This window comes from Geotrypetes seraphini, chromosome 1, assembly GCF_902459505.1.
Source record: "Geotrypetes seraphini chromosome 1, aGeoSer1.1, whole genome shotgun sequence".
NCBI classification, from domain to species: Eukaryota; Metazoa; Chordata; class Amphibia; order Gymnophiona; family Dermophiidae; genus Geotrypetes; species Geotrypetes seraphini.
Genome location: NC_047084.1, coordinates 176,140,456 through 176,164,316, shown reverse-complemented (window position 1 = coordinate 176,164,316; position 23,861 = coordinate 176,140,456). Strand labels below are relative to the sequence as shown.

The following is a 23,861-nucleotide window of genomic DNA, read 5'->3' as shown; positions in this document are numbered from 1 at the left end:
GAGGAAAGGAAGAAAGGAAAATTGGGCATATATAGAGATAGGGGTGAGGTAGATATGCTTGGGTATAGAAGGATGAGAGGGAGAAATGTTGAATTTGGTGATGGAGAGGGAACAGAGGGACCGGGGGAGGAATTTTGGACATAGTAATGGAGGGAGAAATGTGGCATGGTGCTGGAGAGGGGTGATATAAAAATGGGCATGGGGCTGGTGAGCAGTGGTGAAAAATGCTGCAAATGATCCAGGGGATGAGAGAAGGAGAAATGTTGGATGTGGCAGTAGAGGGGGTGGGAGAGATGCACCCTGGATGTCTCAATCTCTTTCCCCACTCCCTTTGTAGCAAGGGAGGGAATGAGAGGACAGTGAGAGAGAAAGGGAGACATTGCCAATGGGAGTGGAGGAGAAAAGAAGAAAAGTTGGACACATGGAGGGACAGAGAGATGTTGGTTGGGGAAGGGAATGAGGTCCAGAGGAGAGGAAGCGTGCAGGAGGCAGAAAGAAAGAAATTTTGGATACACAGTCAGAAAGAAGTGCAACCAGAGACTCATGAAATCACCAAACAACAAAGGTAGGAAAATTATTTTATTTTTTCCTTTCATCCTATTGGGAGGGGGAGAGAGAAGAACAACACCAAAAAAGAGAGGGAAAATTGTTGGGCCATGGGTGTGTGTGTGTGGGGGGGGAGAGATGGACCCATGAGAAGGCAGGGTGGAAGATAAGTATGAAAAGAATATGCTAGGGGATGGGGAGAAAGGGACAGGGAAATACGAGTATAGTCTGAAGCGAGTAGAGAGAGGGAGGGGGGTTCTGGAAATGGTATATCCATGTGGAAGAGGTCAAGGGGGATGACAAGACGATGAGAGAGATAGCATTGAGAGAGAAGTGAGTATAGTTGTAGAAATGTGGTAATGGGAAGTAGATAAAAGGAAACAGGAGGCTGGGAAAGAGTGAGATGGGAAATTGGAGAACATGAGAAAGGGAGATGGAAAGTTGGTAGGTAGCTGAAAAATAAAAAGATGGGTGAAATTTGAGTGGATGGAGAGGCAGAAAAGAAAAAAGGGTGAAAAGAGCTATAAAGGAAATATTAGCAAATCAAAGACAGGTGTAGAGAGGGAATGAAACAAGATAGGAGAGAGGAGAAAAGACATATGGACAGCAACCACTAGAAAGAGAATTTTAAGAAGACACAGGAAAGCAGAAGTGACAAAATGGAACCAACATGATGGAAAAATAAAATGTCCAGACAAAGGCAGAAAACATGCTTTATGGTTAATAAATTTAAAATACAGCACATTTTCTACCTTTGTCTGGACATTTTATTTTTCCATCATGTTGGTCCCATTTTGTCACTTCTACTTTGTAGAGAGGGAATGAAAAAGACAGGAGAGAGGAGAAAATACATATGGACAGCAACCACTAGAAAGAGACTTATCATAAGACACATTGTTGTTTAAAGATATCAGGAAAACTGTGCTGCGGTTTTGTAAAATGGGGTGGATTGTTTGTTAAAATTAAATTTGAAATATTAAATTTTCAATAGGAATTTACTCAGCTATGATCACTATAGAAATTATGTAGGTTGTATCCAACTGCCTACATTTTTCCATTCATTAATTATGTCAAATGAATGAAAATAAGATCTCTATGGTTGCACAGTATGAATAAACTCTTTAAGAACTATGCATCAAGCATAATTATACTATCTGCAATCATATAATTATAGGTGTAATGTTAAAGCACAAATATATGTTAACCACATTTACATGAGGTTCCATGGGGCATTTTCCTCTTAACACTGAGAAGAAAACATGGTCTTTTCTTTATTTCTCTCCTTAGGGCTTCAATTCACTTTCTGCTTCTCATTCTCACTCTCCCCAATCTCATTCCATATCCCTCTCCTCCACAACACAAGTACTTACAATCTTTTTCCTTCTCCTATCCCTTCACAAGCCATCTTGTAATCTATCTTATTCTCTCTCTCAAGTTCAAACATTCTCTTCCTTCCATTTATCCATCTTTCTCTTTGAGCACCTCCCATCTTTGTCATTGCCGTCATCATTCCCCTTTGCTTTGGCGCACTCTCCTACTCCTTCTACTGCTCATTGCTGGGGATGTCAATCCCAGCCCTGGCCCTTCACCCCATCTGCTTCCCCATATGTGTAACCACCCTAACCTTATACCTATTCCTCTCCTACAGACCTCCTCTCTACCTTTCTCATGCCCCCTGTGGAATGCTCATTTTGCCTCTAACTGTTGTACATTCAGACCTCTTTATTTTTCACTCCCTCCACCTGCTTGCTTTGAGATTTGGATTTGTGCTGAGGACTCCATTGCATCTACTGTCCTCTCCCATGGTGGCTACCACTTCTCCCATACACCATACCCTACTAGTCGAGGTGGAGGTTTGGGCCTTCTTCTATCTCCTTCTTGCAGATTTCAACCTCTTCTCCCACCTAAATCACACAACCTTTCTTCATTTGAAGTTTACTCCATACACCTATTCACTCCTCTACCTCTCCAGATAGCAGTCATTTATCATCCCCCTGATAAGCCCCTTCCCCCTTTCTCAACAAATTTGACTCCTGGCTTCCTTGATTATCTCCCTCCCTTCTTTTTGGGGATTTTATCATTTACACTAATAGTCCCTCTGACACTTATGCTTTAAGTTTCTTGCCTTAACTTCCTCATTCGAAATCTAGCTATGCTCTATTACCCCTCCCCCCTCACCAGTATGGCCACTGCCTTGATCTTGTCTTCTTCTCCAACTTCTCTCTCTCTAACTTCTGTATTTCACTGCTTCCCCATCTCTGATCATCATCTGATAACCTTCACAATTATTTCCCCTCCCCCTCAGTTATGCACAGTCATCACCAACATATGTTGAAATCTTCAAGCCCTCGATCCTTCCATGCTCTCAACCACTGTTTCACTTCTCCTCACCACTATGTTATCCAAGTCTGTCCATGAGGCTGTTGTGTCATACAATTCAAAAACCCTTGCCCCCCTGTTCCATGCTCTGTCAGGCATACCAAACCTCAACCTTGGCTCACTCCCAGTATACACTACTTATATTTCTTTACCCACTGTGCCGAGAGCCTTTGGTTCAAATCTTGCACACATGCTGACTTCCTTCACTTTATTATGATAACCTCCTTTAATTCTACTCTTACACTGATCAAGTAAAACTACTACATCCAAGTAAAACTACTACATCCAGCTAACTCAATTTCTTCCAACCCCTGTCATCTTTTTGCCACACTGAATTTCCTCCTCAAAGCACACCCCCTACGATCCCCTCCATCTCTTTCTCCCCACACAATGGCTGATTACTTCCATGACAAGGTTAACAAGATTGCCCTTGAATTCACTGCAAAGTCACATCCTTATCCCCTTTCCTCTTTCCACTCACCTGATCTTCAAGCTCACACCATCCCTTCTTCCTTCACTCAAACAACGCAGGAAGCACCCACACATACTCCCCATTCCTGATCCCACCTTCTCGACCCTCCTTCAACTGCCACTGACTTTTCTTCCTTCTCTGAAATCACAGAGGAAGAAACCACAGTACTTATGTCCTTAGCCAAGCCTACTACATGCTTCTCAGACCCTATTCTCACCCCTCTACTTGACCCTATCAATTTCCACTGCAAACTTCCTTGATCTGATAACATATCAAACTTTGTTAAGGCATTCAAGGTGTTCTCAGAGACAGGAACAACAGTCGTAGTACCTACACAAGTTGTGCCTTCACAAATTGACAACGGAGAGGTGACCTTCATAAAGATTGTAGACATCCTAGACAACCAAACAGATGCAGAAGCAAGAGAGTATGCACTTCCATCTCACCATCATTGTATACTCACACTATGAATGAATGTTGTGTCTAATTCAGAAGGGGCCAATTAAGATGCAAATTACAAGAAATTCAGCCATACAACCTTGTTGAAATGTAGTATCATCTGGAACAAGTGCAGTAAAAGTTCACAGGCAGCTGAAATAGTGTTCGAAACTTCAGAAACCACACTTGCTGTACTAAATGTACTAGATAGAATTCATTCTATTATGCTGTTGGCAAAGTGTATTCAGTTGTGGAGAAGAAGTCTGAAACTGTGCTAAATGACATCTGTGAGAAGCTTTCCCTAACAGCTTTCCACTCAAATGAAATTGCTTTCATGGCAGAGCATATTAAGATGATGAAACCGATTGCTATGGCACTGGACACACTCCAGGCTGAAGACCAGTGTTTCATGGGCGTTCTTCTGACTACTGGAAAAATATGTGCCATGATATGATGACATGTACTCTGTTGGTGGTAAGCACAAGGGTAGAGTTTGGACAAAATGCATTGGCAAAAATTATGGAAAGCTACAATTTATATTTCAATGAATTAACATCTACAATAGGTTTGGCACTTCAATCTGTCCAAGTTTTTAGCCATTTCAACTAGTATTTTATAAAGAAAAGTAAGTGCTTATTTTCATTTATAGAATAGGCTTAAAACAGGCCATATAATTAGCACCTATAGTAGGTGGCCTCGTGGTTTCTCCTAATACTATAATACATGAACTGTATCATCTTTATCAGCTAGGACTTCAAATGTCCTCCATCAGAGTACAATTCAACACTTTCTTTATCTAGTGGTTTCTTCAGGGCAGGAGCATCCCGTGTTACTCTTGCCCCTGGTGTCTCCATATTTAAAATGGCAACCACAACTTCCCACGGGAGCCTCGCAAGACTGCCATGGGAGATCATGTCTGCCATTTTGAAATTGGGAGTAGGATAAACAAGAGCAAGTCTCTAGGGGATGGGAAGCTAGCTTTGGGTCAGTCTTGCAGGTCATGTTTTCAATTGTGAAATGGTCATTTTCAGTGTGAGTTTTGAGAGAGATGAATACATAAAAGAAAAAAAAAAACTGTTTCCATATTTTAGAAACAAGGCTCATAGAGACTTTCTGTATTCATGATTCATCCATTAACAGACTGAATGTGGTGTCAGTTCAAATACCTTATAAATGTACTTGAATATAAACCAATGTAATTTCCACCCCCCTCCCCCCCAAAAAAGGGGGAAAAGGGTTAACGCAAATATAAACCAAGGGTTTATATCCAAGTATTGGTAATCCTATCTCTCCTTCCTGTTCCCTCCTCTCCCCCCCCCCCCCCGGCATCCATATTCCTGCCTTCTCTAGGATGCCCTGTCCTGTCCCATTCAGTCCCTGCAGTCTCTGCACTCTGCCCTATTCCCTAACTCATTGCAGGCCTTTCTCTGGACCTACCTTAAGCCCTGGTGGTCCAGTGTTGATCCGAGACAGGAATGATCCCTTCTGTGTTCTATCCAGGCCACCTCTGTAACACCCCATCTCCTGGACCCATCACAGGCAAACCTGCTGGTCCAGTGGTGAGCCGTGACAGGAGCAATCCTATCTGTGTCCTGTCAGGGCCAGCTTTGCATCATCCCACCCCCTGCCTCCTGGACCCAACACTGGTGTATCTGGTGGACCAGTGGGGAGCAAGTTCCTATGGCAACCTCATGAGACTGCCAAGCTCACGGCAGTCTTGCATGGTTGACTTGAGAACTCACAGCAGAACTGGGTAGGACTCAAATAGAAACTGAGACGCCCATTTTTGGGCCATTTTTTTGGTCCCAAAATCTCAGTTTATATTTGAATGTATATGTACTGTTAAGAATTATAAACACTAGTGCATCATTGACATAATTAGTTTTATTGTAAAGGCAGCCACTGTAAATGTTTTAAAAAATTATGTTTTTCAGTATGAAAGAGGCAAGTTTGAACTATAAACGATGGAGGAATGGACCTCTTTTATCCAACTGTAAACAGTGTTCAGTTGTTTACCCCAGTCCTGTTTGTGGATCTGACAGTCACACATATTCATCTCAGGTAAGGAAAAACATTTAAAAAAAAATGAAAAGAAATCATGTTCTAATATTTATTTAAATTAAAACAGATACCCTTTTATAGAATTATATCACTGTCAAGTATATCACACACATTGTTTGCATTTAAAAGTGTCTCTATATGGCAAAAGTCATCTTGTTTAAGTGTATTCCATATGCCTGGTGTTAACAGATGTCCAGGTTTCTTTGGACATGTCTTCTTTTCTAGGACTATGGTGGGAGTCCAGGCGGCTTTTTAATTTTATAACTTTTGTCCGGGGAAACCAGACATCTACTACCCCCTAACAGCTTGGAATCCTACTTCCCTCCTCTCCCGCCCCCCCCCCCCCACCCTGACACCTGTTTGGAGCCCTCTTTCCTCCCCCCGGGATCTGGTGCTTGCTCACCCAGTGCTGCTGTAAGTCTTTGGGCCATCATCAACGTGGCTGAATTAAACACGCTGCCTTTGGCAACCCGGAAGCTTCTTTGCTACTGCTTCCTGTCCCCACATAGGCAGAAAGTAGCAGTAGAAAGCAAGCTTCTGGGTCCCCGAAGTGAGCGTGTTTACTTCAACTACACTGCTAATGGCCCTAAGACTTACAGTAGTGCCTGGTGAGCAATCACCATATCCTGGGGAAGAGGGGGGGGCGATAACATGCGGAGGGTAAAAGATGAGGATGGGGAGAAAAGGGAAGAAAAGATGCCAGATCTCAAGGGAGGGGGGAATGGAAGGGGTAAATAAAGATGCCAGATCATGGGAGGAGAGAAAGGGAAGGAAAGAGATGTCAAACCACTGGATAGAGAAGGGGGGGGCAGGAAAGAGAGATGTCAGACCAAGGAAAGGAAGGAGGGCGGGATTCCAGATTCTGGCAGGGGGAGGGAGGCGAAGGGAAAGACAGAGAGATGTCAGACCACAAAGTGGGGGGAGAGGGGGAGAGGGAGAGAGAGGAGAGAGATGCCAGGGATAGAGGGGAAGGGGAGAGGGAGAGAGAAGTGTGATCATTCTTTTGATACTTGAGAGACGTGGCATAAATTTGCATGAGGCAATTCTCTTTCATTTGAAAGGAAGCTCTGGAATAAGAAGTTAAGAGGTGATAGGCTCAGGAATAATCTAAGGAAATACTTTTTTACAGAAAGGGTGGTAGATGCGTGGAATAGTCTCCTGGTAGAGGTAGTGGAGACAAAGACTGTGTCTGAATTCAAGAAAGCGTGAGACAGACGTGTAGGATCTCTTAGGGAGAGGAGATAGTGGATGCTGTGAATGGGCCATTTGGCATTTATCTGTCATCATGTTTCTATGTTCCTATTACCTGCCATCAAGCCTTATCTGGAATAGCCCCCACACTCTGGAATGTGCACACACACAAACACACATGGAATAACACAACTGCACATATTATAGCAGGGCATATTTATCTTCTCTTAGCATAGCTAATTTTCAAGCACCATTGTAGCCTCATGTGCAACTTTCTTTGATTTAGTCCCGTTATTTTCTTCCTTCTGTTACTCTTTCTTATCTATCTACACCTTATGCTATTAAAATGTTTTATGATTAGAGGTCACGTGGTGTCATGAGCGCGTGAGGACGTCTCCTCGCTCGCTCCAGGGCTGCCCTGCCGATTTTTCGCCGAAAACGGACATTTGAACCCCCCTCGTTGCACGCACGCCGCAGATTGGGCCAGCACTAGTGCATGGAAAAGTATTTGACACGGTCCCGGGAGCTAATGCAGGCAAAATCGGCGCGCAAAGACCGAGATCGGGTACGGCCTGGTGACACCAAAATGGCGGCGAGCCCCGCGGCGGCGGTGTCGAGCCTTACAGAAGCCGCGTTGGGCGATATAAAGGAGGCCCTTGCCCAGGTCTTGGGACCGAAATTGGAGGTGTTAACGGCGCAGATAGCTAACATCGAGTCGCTCCTGGAAACAGCGTCAGCTCGTACAACAGAGCTGGAGCAGCGGGTTTCCTCCCTAGAGGACGCAGGTACCTCCCAGAGTACTGACCTCCTTGCATTGCAGGCGCAGGTTCGGGCCCAGGCTGACAAGTTGGACGACCTGGAGAACCGGTCCCGTCGCTCGAACCTGCGCCTGATGGGTGTCCCGGAAACGCTCTCGGATCGCTCGCTGCCGGAATTGCTGGAGGGGTGGCTGCAAGAGGAGCTCCCGATTTCTCCTGCTGCGGGGCCTGTGCGCATTGAAAGAGCGCATCGTTTGGGATCTCGCCCTGGCCTGGAAGCCAGACCACGTGTGGTCATATTAAAGCTCCTGAACTTCAGACACAAAGTGGAGATACTACAACAGTACAGAACCAAGAAAGACACTTTGAAATATGATGGCTCACCGATTCGCATTAGCCAAGATTACTCCATGGCCCTGCAGGAGAGGAGGAAACCTTTCTATCCACTGTGTGCACAGCTATCGGAGCTCAAGCAAAGATTTCAATTCAACTACCCAGCTATCTTGAGGATCCAGCGAAATGGGATCTGGAAATCCTTCCATTCACCGGATGAGGCGGCTGCTTTTATCAAGCTTCTTGGTAACCCAGAAATGGGAGCAGACTGATTGAACTGACATTATTCATGCAATGTGGTTTGTCTGTGATATTTACTAGTTTTGGTTACTTAAAAGGGGGACTTGGGTTTTTTAGGGCCCTCAGGGGCGCACATTCTGATGGGGCGGGGCGGGGCGGGGCAGCCCTGGACGGGGCATCTCTGGTGACCTTCTAGCTCCCACATGTGGGGGAAGATTGGGGTTGTTGGGGGGATTTGGGGGGAGGGGGGGTCCTGGGTAGCAGCAGCAATGTTATTAGTTTACTTTGTTTTTCTCTTTCAGGGTTGTCGTGGGTCATTTTTCTTTCAGATTGGTGAGACTGTATGCCTGGCGTGTGTGTGTGAGTCTTGGGGTGGGGCTGGGCGCCCTAGGACTCCATTTACTGAACCCTTTGCTAGCTGTGGTGAGTCCGGTGCTGGCCCCTGATGGGTGACCGGAAGTTGCGTATACTTTCCTGGAATGTATCGGGCATTACTTCTCCTGCCAAGCGCACAAAAATTTTGTCTCAACTGAAACATCACTCGGCAGACATAGCTTGCCTGCAAGAGACCAGACTTACAGATGTAGAACACCAGAAATTACGCCGGGGTTGGGTTGGAGACTTGCATTACGCCTCTTCCCCTGGGAAAAGGGCGGGGGTGGCGATTTTATTTAGGAGGGGTTTGCAGTGTACAGTCCAGGTTCTGAGGCGTGACTCGCAGGGCCGTTACCTTTTGGTGAGGGTGGTGGGACCTGGGGGGCCCTTTCGGCTTTTGGTGGGATATGGCCCTAACAAATATCAACATTCCTTTTTTCAAAACCTGGTTAATATTTGTTTGAAAGACTCGGACTGTCCCCTGATAGTAGTGGGTGACTTGAATCAGGTGATGGACCCGGGCGTGGATCGCTCTGGAGGTTCAGGGACGCCGTCTGGGAGGCAGACCAGGGGAATCCCTTATCTCTGTCGGGCTCTGGGACTGGTGGATCCTTGGCGGTTGCTTCACCCCACGGAGAGAGATTACACTCACCAGTCCAGAGCCCACGGTTCTTTCTCCAGGATTGATTATACGCTTTTATCTGAGACGCTGTTTGCTCGAGTGTCGGAGGCTACCATTGGTCCCCTTGAGGTGTCAGATCACCATATGATCTGGCTTGATGTTGCGGTGGGGGGCCCTGTGAATTCGGGGATGGGTTGGAGATTTCCTGCGTACCTGCATGAAGACCTTCATTTTCGGGAATTTCTAATGCACAAATGGGAGGATTATTGCTCTTTCAATGCGCAACACATAGAACAACCTATTCTATTTTGGGATACTGCTAAAGCGGTGATGCGTGGAGATATTATAGCTTACGTTGCCTCTAGGACCAGACGAATTGCACATCGCATAGTACAACTTGAGCGTCATTCGCAGCAGTTGAAACGTGACCTGCTGAATTCCCCGTCGGTGGCCACTAATGACATGTATAAAACGGTCTTGGCTGAGCTGAATACCCTTATACATGAACGCACAAAAAAACTGTTGTTTTATAGAAAGTTTCGATTCCATAAGCATGGAAACAAGGCGGGGAAGTTGCTCGCATCTGTAACTAAGAGCTGGTCGGGTTCTCGATATATTCCTATGATCCGAGATACCTCGGGGAACATATTGACCTCGGCAGAGGCAATTGCAGATTGCTTTAAAAATTATTTTGAGGCCTTTTATGCTTCCCCGGGTCCCTATATGGGCCCCGACGTGTGTGATTACTTAGAGGATGCGGGGATGCCTAAATTATCGCCGGCTCAGAAATCTCGATTAGATAGGCCTTTACACACACAAGAAGTGTTGCGAGCCATACAAACGTTGAAGACTTGCACGGCTCCGGGACCGGATGGCTATTCTCCGGAGTTCTATAAGATCTTATCATCGGTCCTGGGGGAGCCCCTGCTGAATTATTATTCGGCAGTTCGCGACTGCGGTGCATTTCCCTGCTATGCGAATGACGCTCTCATCACATTGATTCCAAAGCCATCTAAACCGCCCACCGAGATCGAATCCTACCGGCCGATTTCGCTCCTGAACGTTGACATAAAAATTTTAGCTCGAGTGCTGGCAGATAGGTTAGCACCTTTGTTGCCTTCCATCATAGTGCCTGAGCAGGTGGGTTTTGTCCGGGAGCGGCACTCGGTTTTAAATGTTCGGAGAGTGTTGATGGCGTTCTCGCGGGCACAACATACCCAATGTCCAGGTTTGCTAGTTGGATTGGACGCGGCAAAGGCCTTTGACAAGGTTCAGTGGCAGTATCTATTTCAAGTATTACAGTATATCGGACTTCCGGACAGTTACTTGGCATTGCTCCGACCGCTCTACTCAGATCCCACGGCCTCGATAATGGTTAATGGGGTACGCTCCAATGGTTTCCTCGTGGGTAGGGGGACACGACAGGGATGTCCGCTCTCTCCGCTGCTTTTCTTGTTGTATTTGGACCCTTTGTTGCGTACTCTCCAGAGAGATGATGAGATTGTGGGGTTGTCTGAGGGTTCTGCCCAGCTACGGGTGTTGGCATTTGCGGATGACCTTTTACTCACTCTGGGGGACCCTCACCGATCCCTATCTCGTGCATTGGACATCCTGGACGAATTTCACCTTTACTCTGGCTTGACCCTTAACAAGCAGAAATCCCTGGCATTGCCCACCTCGGAGGCAGTACGTCAGGGTTGGTTGGGGGACTTTCCATTACAATGGGCTTCTTCTTCCTTGCGTTACTTGGGGGTGGTTATACCTCAGGACCTGGATAGGCTGTACACTGCGAACATCTTACCTCTGCTCCGTCGTACGGAGTCTACTCTTTCTAACTGGAGGCAATTTCCCTTGTCCCTTTCGGGCCGTATTGCCCTCTACAACATGATGATCCTACCCCAATGGCTTTATGTCTTACAGATGCTCCCCGTCATGCTTTCCCCCGCTCATGTATCTCAACACAATTCCCACCTTACTGCGTATCTCTGGCAGGGGAAGCGGGCTAGGATTTCTCTATTTAAGTTGATGTTACCTCGTAGGAAGGGGGGGTTGGGTCTCCTGAGTGTTTCTAGATTTAACCTTGCTTGCCAGCTAAGACATGTCCATGATTGGTTTTGTGCTACTACCTATTTTTCTCTACCGGAGATCGAATGTTATTGCTTTCAACCATACCATTTTAGTTATTTATTACATGCTCTCCACTTGCCAGATTTGCCACAGCTTACCTCTCATCCACTTCTGCCGGCCATGCGCAGGGCTTGGAAATCCCTATGCAGACTGTTGAAGATCAATTCCAGGGTGACGTCTTGCTTGCCCATTGCTGGCAATGGTGATTTTTCACCTGGCTTGGATTCTGGATCGTTTCGCCGATGGACTTCAATGGGGCTTCAGTACATCTCACAGGCCGTACAACACACGGGACTTCCTGTCTCCTTCACAGACCTGACCACACAGTTCCACTTCACCACAGCTGATTGGTTTGCATACAGACAATTGCAGCATTATTTGCGGAACCTGACACCGGCGGTGCTGTGTGAGGAGAATTATACTAAACTACACGAAGTTCTTGGGCTGACAGCACAGGACCTGATACCCCTGAAAATGTGTCATGGGTTGCTTCTGGACTGCTTGGGAGAAATTGATTTTCCGACCTTGGCCAGGAAATGGACGATGGATTTGCAGGTGCCTATCACTGCCGACATGATTCGAAAGGGACTTTGCTTGGGGAATGCCCTGCGCTTATCTTCCATGGAGTGGGAACGCAATTATAAATTTCTCTTGCGAGCTTTTTATCCCCCCAAGAGAGCTCATGTGATGGGGATTAGTGCGGAGCATGGCTGTGGTAAATGCGAACAACCCATGGCATCTTTTGGACATATGTTTTGGACCTGCCCATTGGTGTCTGCCTTTTGGTTGCAATTGGTCTCTGCTGTGGCCCAGCTATGGGGGTGCTCCTGGAGACTCCACCCGAGTTTCCTCATTACTCTACAGATTCATTTTCACCCGCCCAAGCCGGGCTGTTCGGCCTTTCTCAAGAGGACTATTCTGCTGGGGAGGAAGTGTGTTCTGTTGCAGTGGCTTTCTTCTCAGCCCCCGACTATTCAACAGTGGAGAGCATTAATGCTGCAGCAAATGTTGCTGGAGCGCAGAGACATTGTGGACATGTCAGCCAAGACAGGCAGACTTTTTTGTCAATGTTGGTATTCTTTTAGTTTGACCTTTACCTCTTATGTTCGTAGACAACTCTGGGATGCTTGAGATGTTTTTTGTTTGTTTCTTATATTGGTTCTAGTTGCTGCTGCCTGGGTGGGGTGGGAGGGGGGGATGGGGGGGATTGGGAACTGTGATGGTATGGAGGAAAAAGTTTTGATTTTCTGTATACTGCTTTTCCGTTCTTGTTCAATAAACATATTTACACATAAAATGTTTTATTGTGAGAATTCACGGCAGCCAGTAAGAAAGCCGCTCAGCGCCAAGTAGCAGCACCAAACCGTGCTGCTGCTTGTGCTGCTGAGATGAACAATCTGGATCCGCGCAGCCAGTTAGCAGCAGGGCAGGAGTTCAGAAAGCTTGCTCCTGCCCGCTGCACCTCCACCGGGGATCGGCAGAGGACCTGCTGCACCTCCACCAGGGATCGGCAGAGGTATGATAGGGCAGGGAGGAGGAGGGGGGCAGAGCCTGGCGGCGGCCTTAAAAAATTCTGGGAGGGGGCATTGGCCCAAATATAAATCGGGACCCCCATTTTTGGACCAATGTTTTGGCCCAAAAATCCCGATTTATATTCCAGTATATACGGTATATAGAATTACTAGAATCTCTTTGACCAGTAAAATGGATCATACTGTCCACACAAGTACTTATCACAAGTATTTTAGTGCATACTGTTTTACATGTATATTATATTATGGAAAAATATACACCATTAAATACATTGGCATACCCTCTAATAATGTGCCATGCTTACTTTAAAATCTTCAGTAATGACTAAATAGATGTGTGCATGTTTATGGTCTAAATTCTGTTCTTGAGTATCAAAAGTCAAGGTTACTGAGAAGCAGCCATTCCTGAAATTGATGTAAAGGATGAAGATATTTGTTTCTTTTCTCCAGGCAAAATTTAATTTGATTGCATTGTCAGGCTCTAGTGGAAGCTTGGGATTGTTCTGAGCAAAATGTGCCTTTTAGAAAGAACATGTTTAGCAATGACTGAGCACTGGAAATTGTGTAACATGCTTGAAGAACACAGGTCAATGCACAGTGCCCATGTTATAGAACAAAGTAGAGCAGCAAGATAATTTTTTTTTTCAGTGGCATTGTTTGGGGGCTATTATAGACTGCTTTCCAACAACCTGAAATTCAAGCATGCTTATTTTATGATAGACCATAAAGTTGCTCATCGAAAGAAAATACAAAAGAGTGATTAGAATTAGCAAGTTCTGATATAAACTGTGCACTTTGTAGGCTGTTTGATATTGTACACATTTTCAGCATGCATAAAACCCACCTTGTACTGTAGGAAAAGACATAGGGCTTCTTTTACTAAGGTGCGCTAGCGGTTTTAGCACATGCTTAGCACACGCTACAATGCCGCGCACTAAACGCTAACGCCTCCATAGAGCTTGCGTTAGTATTTTTCATTTAGCGCATGGTTAGCACATGCTAATCTTAAGTGCACGCTAAAAACGCTAGCGCACCTTAGTAAAAGGAGCCCATACTGTCAAATAAATATAAATTTCTTAGGGTTAAAATTACTAAAGTGCACTTCCACATTTGTACATGTTAACATGTTACTTACTGCAAATCCCCATTTTTAATGGGGCCTATATAATAATAATGCACATTAATAGAATTAGCATATGCTAACATAATGATATGCTATGTTTATGTTATGTTTATTGAGAGCTTCTATACCACTTACTAATGACGGTAGAATCAATTCAGAGCGGTTTACATGAGCTTCTGTAAAGGTGGTACACTACTTGAGCTTCTGTAGAGATATTACCATACAGAGTTACAAAGAGCTTCTGTGAGGTGTTTCAAAACATGGACTCTATACAGAGTTACATAGAGGTCTTTAGTGAAATATGCGGAGCTCTGTGGTGGTGTTACAATACAGAGTTATTAATACTGGCATGATTATGTCAGAATGAATCATCCTACTTATGTTACGATCATCCTACTTATATGCATGCATTCATACCAAATCAATCGTCCAATGTATATACACATATAATTCTGGGTTTACTATTGCAGCTAAATATACTATATTTACACACCTCCTAAGGAGGTTGACCCTTTCAACTAAATATAATCTATTTCAGTGTTCTCCCCAGAAATTTTTTCCAGCCGGGTGGCATGAAAAAGTAGCCGGGTGGGGCAGGATGGGGAAATTTGGTGGTGGGGAAAATTAACCCCCTCTTTTATTAAGGTGCGCTAGCATTTTTAGCGCGCGCAAACCCCTGCGCTACGTGGGAAAACTAGCGCCAACTCAATGCTGGCGTTAGCATCTAGCGTGCATGGCAATTCCTCGCGCGCTAAGCGCACACTAAAACCACTATCAGAACTTAGTAAAAGGAGCCCTAAATGTATACTATTTTTATTAGTTAATTATTATTATTATTTTCCAATGCTCAATATGGCTTCCTTTTTTAAGGTTTGACACTTGTGACAGAATATTTTTACTAAATTTAAGAAGTATTTGCCCGCTTTCAAATGGTATAGAGGTCTAAAAAAGGGAAAGGCATTAATGAAGTCATTAGGTTCAATCTAGCCATTTATTTCTGCATGAATTTAAACAACTAAAAAAAAAAGATAAATATAGCTCATCCAGTCATACAAGAAATGACTGTACAGCAGGGGTGCCCACACTTTTTGGGCTTGCGAGCTACTTTTAAAATGACCAAGTCAAAATGATCTACCAACAATAAAATTAAAAAAAAACCCACAAAGCACACTGTACGCAGAGAAAATGTTAATTATCATTTATATTCCACGGGTTTTCAAAGAGGTCAAGGCAGACGATTCTATGCAATGTCACCTCAGGAACAACTATACAAAAATAGACAAATATACCCCCTCCCTTTTTACTAAATTGTAATATTGGTTTTTAGAGCAGGGAGATGCATTGAATGCCCTGCGCTGCTCTCGATGCTCATAGGCTCCCTGCGCTAAAAACCACTATTGCGGTTTAGTAAAAGGGGCCATAGTACAAAATATAGACAGCAGATATAAATTCTTAAAACAGACATATTTTGATCACTGGCTGGCCCAGAACTTCCTCTCTGACGTCAGGATTGACATTTTTGACCACAAAACCATCCAAGTTAGAAACATTCAAATCCAAACCATTTAGACATGGGAGAGGCCAGCATTGTAATGGACTGGTCACATAGACATGCCAACAGAGTAGTGGGGTACCTTAGAGAGCACTGCTGTTATCTTCACATCTCCTCTAAAACTCCCCAAAACCTACTATATCCACCTGTCTTCTACCCCCAATAGCCCTTATGGCTGCAGGTGCATCTATATGGCAGTATAGCAGGATTTTGGTGGGCTAAACAGAAGAACATAAGAATTGCCACTACTGGGTCAAACCCAGTGGTCCATCATGCCCAGCAGTCCACTCCCGCGGCAGCCCTTAGGTCAAAGACCAGTGCCCTAACTGAGACTAGCCTTACCTGCATACATTCTGGTTCAGCAGGAATTTGTCTAACTTTGTCTTGAATCCCTGAAGGGTGTGTGCCCTCTCGTTCTCTCTATTTTGGGAGGGTGAACAACCTGTTTTTATCTACTAAGTCTATTCCCTTCAATACCTTGAATGTTTTGATCATGTCCTCTCTCAATCTCCTCTTTTCAAGGGAGAAGAGGCCCAGTGGTCTCAAACTCGCGGCCCGGGGGGCCACATGCGGCCCGCCAGGTACTATTTTGAGGCCCTCGGTATGTTTATCATAATCACAAAAGTAAAATAAAGTTTCTTGATCCTATGTCTCTTTAGCTATAAATTACAATATTATTATTAAGACTTAGCCAAAAGGAAAGATTTATAAACTATAAAGAGTTTTACCTCATGCAAAATTGTCATTTCTTTAAGAAGACATTAACTATTTTTTTCTGAGGCCCTCCAAGTACCTACAAATCCAAAATGTGGCCCTGCAAAAGCTTTGAGTTTGAGACCACTGCTCTAATCTCTCACTGTACGGCAGCAACTCCAGCCCTTTAACCATTTTAGTCGCTCTTCTCTGGACCCTTTTGAGTAGTACCGTGTCCTTCTTCATGTACGGCGACCAGTGCTGGATGCAGTATTCCAGGTGGGGCCGACCATGGCCCGGTACAGCGGCATGATAACCTTCTCCAATCTGCTCGTGATCCCCTTCTTAATCATTCCTAGTATTCTGTTTGCCCTTTTTGCCGCCGCCGCCATGCATTGCACTGACAGCTTCATCGACTTGTCGACCAGTACTCCCAAGTCTCTTTTCTGGGGGGTCTCTCAGAGTACCGCACCAGATGCTGTTGTTAGAGTGCCTTATGGGTTTGCTTCTTCTTCTCTATGGTTCATTAGCCCATCCTCCTGTCTACTTAAGATACCTATGTGATCCTGTACTAGGATTTCCCATGCCAAATTCTGCTATTCTAGAGACAGGTGTGTACTCTTTCATTCCGATTTGTTGAGGTAGGAGGGTGTCATTTAACACTGGGTGAGTGTGAGGGGGTCATAACTTAATCCCTCCAGTCAATATCTAGTCAATATGGGTACCTTTTCAGCACTTAGATGCTTCCAAAAGAGGTCTAGCCCAAAACATCTAAGTTCCATCCAGGGTGCTTTGCAAAAGTTTGATTATCACCACAAGACATTCAAGTCTAGCCCATCCAAAGCATGCCCAAAGTATGCCCATAACATGCCACCTTGAACTCTGGATGCACAGCAAGCAAAGCATCTCTCTAGACATCCAGGAAAATAGTTTCAATTATCCATCCAATGATTAGGAAGTACAAGTGCCAATTTAGGCAGGTTTTTTTGATTATGCCTGTAATTGTATACAACAAATTTTTTATACTGTAAATTGTTTGGCCGCTGGGTTTACTGAGTATTTGATTACATTTTTCCCTGACAGCCTTTTTTTTTGGAAGGGGGGTTCCCCCTGGTGTTATTATTGGATAAATAATTATTAACCATGTAGATATGGGAAAGTTATTGCTTAATTCCGAGCAACATGGCATGTATCTAATCTCCGAGATACTGCTGGGTACATATGACCTTATTTGGCTATTGCTGGAGTCATAATGATGGGCTCCAGTGGAGCTTCATTTATTAATTTTATTTATTTATTTAAAACATTTATAGCCCTCCTATCTAACGTCTATGCAGATAATACCATTACATGCATAATAAAATTGGTCTGATCCAGTATGGCATAGCTTACTTTCTGATGTTCTTATCTGGGAAACAGAGAACAAAATTTACAAGGTAAAGCAGACTGAATGAACAGTCTCAGGGCTGTCATTACACTGATAGTTCTTTTCACCTTTTTTATGCAGACATAAATTAAAATAGTTCCAACTGTAATTATATGCCACTCTGTTTTCTAAATTAAATCTGAACAATAAAAACTCTTTCATTGTATTACTAAAGATTAAAATTAACATAGGATTAAGAAGGTAATTTTAAATCTTTTTGAGGAATGTTTGCATATGAAAATGTTAAAGACTAAGTAAAAAATCTGCATATTTACAAAACGTTCAGAATTAGCAATGAATGGCCTTGTCTTCCTAAGAGGGTAATCACACTAATACAGCTTCATGCAATCAGTCAGTATAAACCTATTCACCTGCACGGGCATATTGCTCATACAAGAATTGAAGTTTTATTAAAGAATTTAGGAAAAAATGTAAATGTCTTAAAAACTCAATTGTGATACAGTGTAATTCATTATGCTATATGCATTGATTGCATTACTTATTAATCAAGTTCAATTTTCTTAATTATTGCATATTTGAAATATTTATAAAATGTCTGTGACATAAAATATGTTATAAAGGGCAAGCTTGTTACCTTTTAATTATATATATATAAAAATTATTGTCTCAGACATACAATACGAGGGGCCACTGAAAAGTTCTCAGCCCAACCACGAAAAGAATGATGTGGAGCCATGAAACTTACAAGTTATTCCACACTTTTAATTTCATTTCATATCACTGAAACAAGTGTAACTTTATGACTGTCGGAGCAACACAGAGTATGCCATCTGGTGCTAAAAATATCTTGTGCGTTTTTTTAAAAGGGAGAATAAAACTGTAATTTATGTGTATGCAATCTAGACATGTGAATGTGAACAACAGGAGTGATCTTGTTGCCAAGAAAATCTGTCCTGAACATTTTTGGTCTTATGTTTTAGATTCTCTCCCTAGCTCTCTCAGTGAGCATACCATTGATGATAACTGGCATAACTGGAGCTCCATTACAGAATGTGCCTATCAATCTTTGGTGCAAGTTATCACCAAAGCAATCTCCTATGCCCAGAATGCACTGTGGTTTCTATCCATTCAGAAAGCCCTATAACAAAATTGTAGGAGGCTAGAAAAGAAATGGAAAAAAATCTCTTTCAGATATAGATAAAATAAACTGAAGATCTGCAATTAGAAAATATAATTTTGAACTTAGGAAAGCGAGAAAAACCTATTATGGAGGCAAAATAGCTGAGTCTAATAATGAGAGCAGTACTCTTTTTAAACTCTGGTGTACTCTGACTAATTCTGACTCAAAGTCTGAGCAATCTTTATCTCCTGCGGATGTAATAGTTTGTTTTTTTCAAGACAAAATTTCTCTCATTAGGCAATCTTTTCATGCAGGAATTATTGGACATCGCTCCTCTCATTTAAATAATTCTACACTGGAGATACCAGTTGATCATTACTGGTGTTCTTTTGACCCAGTTTCTGAATACCAAGTATCCATATTATGTGAAAAGTTGAGAAAGTGCAAATGTTCATTGGACCCTTTTCCATCATATCTTTTATTCAATATTCCTTCTCAGGTCATAACTTGGTTGACCATTTTATTAAATTCACTGGAAAATGGATACTTTACGCAATCTATGGTGCGAATAACTCTCCTTCCCCTTCTGAAAAAAATCAGATCTAGACCTCATTATCTCGTCACATTATCGACCAATTTCTAATATACCATTGTTGACAAAGTTGTTAAAATCAATTGTAGCAGGTCAGCTTACCAATTATCTGGAGAAATTTTCATTACTTCAACCTTTTCAATATGGGTTTCGTTCTAATTTTAGTACCGAAACTTTATTGATCTCTCTTTATAAAATCCAACAACTATGACTTCAAAATAAATGTTCAATTTTGCTTCAGTTTGATTTGTCCATGGCGTTTGATGTAGTACATCATGACATTTTGCTCCAATTACTTTCAGATATTGGTCTTAATCAGGTTGTTCTTGTTTGGTTTACAAAATTTTTATTGTTCCAATCTTATTCAGTTAATATTGATGGTAATATTTCTAATTCCTAGCAACCTCCTTGCGGAGTACCCCAGGGCTCTCCGCTTTCCCCAATTTTGTTCAATCTTTATATGACAACTTTGAATATTTATAAGCTGTCAGTGTGGGAAACACTTTTTACTTATGCGGCATTTTTATACTAATTGAGATTGATCCAAATATTACCAATTTAACTTTTAAAATAAATCATTGCATCTCTAAATTTCAAACTTGGGCTATGTCTGTCCAGATGAAGCTAAATGCAGATAAAACTAAACTTCTGTGGTTAGGCCCAAAATTGGATCATCTTCCTTCCACTGTACTTTTGGATTCTGGAGCCTCCCTACAAATTGAGTTCTCTGCTACAATTTTGGGAATACTTTTTGATTCTTCTCTTACTTTTAAGGATCAAATAAACTCTCTGGTTAAAAAATATTTTTTCAGCTTATGAATGTTGAGGAAAGTCAGATCTCTTTTCCATCAATGTCGTTTTTCTGTTTTGGTCCAATCTATTATATTATCCCGGTTAGATTATTGTAACGCCATTTATCTTGGCATCACTAAGAACTGCCTTCAAAGACTACAATTGGTTCAGAATACCACTGCGAAGTTGATCTATGGAAAGAGCAAATTCGACCATGTGACTCCTTTGCATTTCTCTCTCCATTGGCTCCCGGTTTATTTTAGAATTCAATTTAAGTGTTTATGTATTGTTAAGATTTTAAATGGTATCTTTGCTCCTCTTGTTCCTCTGCTATGGAATGTTTGTAGATTTTCATATGCGAGAGGCATTCATCGATTTAAACTTTCTCTTCCTTCTAGGAAAGGAATTCAAGGAGTTAAGAATTTTAGCAGCTCTCTGGCGTTTAAATTTCCCCAATTATAGAATGAACTTCCCCTAATTTTGAGGTGTCCCAGTTCCTTCTAAATCTTCCGTAAACTTAAAAAAAAATTTTTATTCGCTAAACATTTTGAAAACTAAGGGATCCTTTTACTAAGCTGTGCTAGCGGTTTTAGCATGCACTAGACGCTAACACCAGCATTGAGCTGGCGTTAGTTGTTGGCACGTAGCGTGGGGTTAACGCGCACGGCAATGCCGTGTAAGCTAAAAACACTAGCGCACCTTGGTAAAAGGAGCCCTAACTCTTTGTATTTCAGTTTACTTTATTTTTTTTATGTATTGTTAACCGCGTCAAGCTTCCTTTGGTTGAAGACCTAGTATATAAGGTTAAGTTTTAGTTTAGTTTAGTTTATACGCTTCAGAAAAATCCCCTAATTGTGAATGGCATGTGTGATTGATGTAACACAGTTTTGCAGCTGGCATTATCTTTCTTTCCCAAGAGCATTGGACTCCAAAACTGGGGATACATAGTGAAAAACTCTTAATGCACCAACCCATCACCCCAAACATATATACATTCACCTAGTCTTCCCATAATCCCCCCAATACCCCAATTTCCCATACTCAACCTGTTCTTATTTGGCAGCTTGGGCCCTAGCAGTAGTACTATGAAATTACCACTAGGGGTTGACATCACTATTTTGACCCAGGCGCTTGATAGGTATTACTCCTGCTCACCCACTAGTCTTCATTTAAAGCCCAGGGAAATGTAAAATGTGGATTTATTTGTTTAAAATATTTGTTACTCGTTCATCCTGCAATTCGGTGCTTGGACCCGTGCTTTTCAACATCTTCATAAACGATCTGGACATAGGTACGATGAGCGAGGTGATAAACTTTGGGGATGATACAAAGTTATTCAGAGTAATGAAGACGCAGGGGGATTGCGAAGATCTACAAAGTGACATAATCAGGCTCGAGAAATGGGCTGCGACATGGTAGATGAGGTTCAACGTGGACAAGTGTAAAGTGATGCATGTTGGTAACAAAAATCTCATGCACAAATACAGGATGTCCGGGGCGGTACTTGTAGAGACCTCCCAGGAAAGGGACTTGGGAGTTCTGATCGACAAGTCGATGAAGCCGTCTGCGCAATGTGCAGTGGCGGCGAAAAGGGCGAACAGAATGCTAGGAATAATAAAGAAGGGGATCACAAACAGATCGGAGAAGGTTATCATGCCACTTTACCGGGCCATGGTGCACCCTCACCTGGAGTACTGCATCCAATACTGGTCGCCGTACATAAAGAAGGACCACGTACTACTCGAAAGAGTCCAGAGAAGAGCGACTAAGATGGTTAAGGGTTTGGAGGAGCTGCTGTACAGTGAAAGATTAGAGAAACTGGGCTTCTTCTCCCTCGAACAGAGGATATTGAGAGGGGACATGATCAAAACATTCAAGATACTGAAGGGGATAGGCTTAGTAGTTAAGGACAGGTTGTTCACCCTCTCCAAGGTAGGGAGAACGAGAGGGCACTCTCTAAAGTTGAAAGGGGATAGATTCTGTACAAACGTAAGGAAGTTCTTCTTCACCCAGAGAGTGGTGGAAAACTGAAATGCTCTTCCAGAGTCTGTCATAGGGGAAAACACCCTCCAGGGATTCAAGACAAAGTTAGACAAGTTCCTGCTGAACAAGGACGTACGCTAGTAGGGCTAGTCTCATTTAGGGTGCTGGTCTTTGACCAGAGGGCCACCGCATGAGCGGACTGCTGGTCATGATGGACCACTGGTCTGACCCAGCAGCAGCAATTCTTATGTTCTTATGTTTTAAGCAAGTTACAGAAGACATACATATGGTCTCTTTTACAAAGCCATGCTAGCGGCTGCTGCACAGCAACAGCCCTGAAGCCCTGTAAATCTCTATGGGCTTCGGGGCCGTTAGCGCAGCGCAGCTGCTAGTGCGGCTTTGTAAAAGAGGCCGATAGTGCAGTTATCAACAATTAATAACAAATAGCATCTTACATAACAATACTGTTAGATCGATTTCATAAATAAAATCTAACGATGCCTCATACATCAAAACCAACAATAACTCATAATCAACAGTCCCATCTTCAAGAGAAAAAATGTTGAAACTGCTGTTTTCAGTAATTTGCAGAAATTCAGCAAAGATGACACCTCTTTAATTTCAACTGGTAAGGTGTTTCACCATTGGGCCTCCTGCACCGCAATCATAGAGTAACGATAGCAAATTAGCCGAACCTGCTTCAATGGTGGGACCTTCAAGCAATACTTTTCACTGGAGCACAATGCACGGCTGGGCAAATATTGATGAAAGAGAGTACTCTTCTCGAATGGTTGTTTATTCTGCCTTAACTTGTAAATCATACAGAGAACCTTAAACTCAATTTGAGCAGATACTGGCAACCAATGAAGCTTAACCAAAATTGGTGTGATATGATTAAATCGTGAGGCTCCCTTAATTAGGTGGGCTGCAGCATTCTGTATTAATTGTAAAGTTCAAATTGAATTTTTGGGTAACCCTAAATAAATGGTGTTACAATAATCGATTGTAGGGATCAAAATCACTTTTATCACTGTACGAAGGTCATGGATTGGGGGGAAGGGGGCATTGAATGGGAAGAAATTTATGGTTGATAATGATTGGGAGAGGAGATACATGCATGGATCGAGGGGGATCAGATGGTACCAGGAATTTTTTTCCCCCATGGTCATTATAAGACATAGTGGGCCATATTCTATAAGCAGCACTAAATGTTAGGTGTCAGTGGGTACTTAAGTCATGCCTACCAGCATCTGACTTAATTGCATTAATCGGTTTTAATTGGCACAGTAATTGTGCCATTTAAAACCAATTAAAAACTCATTTTAAAAGTAGGTGAAGGGATCACACCTACAGTATGGTACCTGATGGCACCTAAAGTCAAAATAGGTGTGTTTAGGGGGCAGAGATTACCTTAGGCGCCGCTAGGCATGGTTTGTCCAGAAGTGTAGGCCTTTAAAACCCTGGCCTATATTACCAGCACCTAAGTTTTTTCTTAGGTGCTGGTATCTACAAATCTGTTAATGGTGCATAAGCATGATTGATACA

The 23,861-nt window shown here is 43.0% G+C and overlaps 1 protein-coding gene across 2 annotated transcripts in view; it reads left to right on the top strand.

The window, feature by feature from the left end:
- The window catches only part of SPOCK3 (SPARC (osteonectin), cwcv and kazal like domains proteoglycan 3), a 387,789-nt gene that overhangs the window by 205,962 nt on the left and 157,966 nt on the right, over window positions 1-23,861 (top strand). For both annotated transcript variants that reach the window (XM_033941933.1, XM_033941924.1), the window contains exon 5: window positions 5,770-5,896. In XM_033941933.1, coding sequence (XP_033797824.1) covers window positions 5,770-5,896 — 127 coding nt within the window. The remainder of the gene's footprint in view (window positions 1-5,769; window positions 5,897-23,861) is intronic.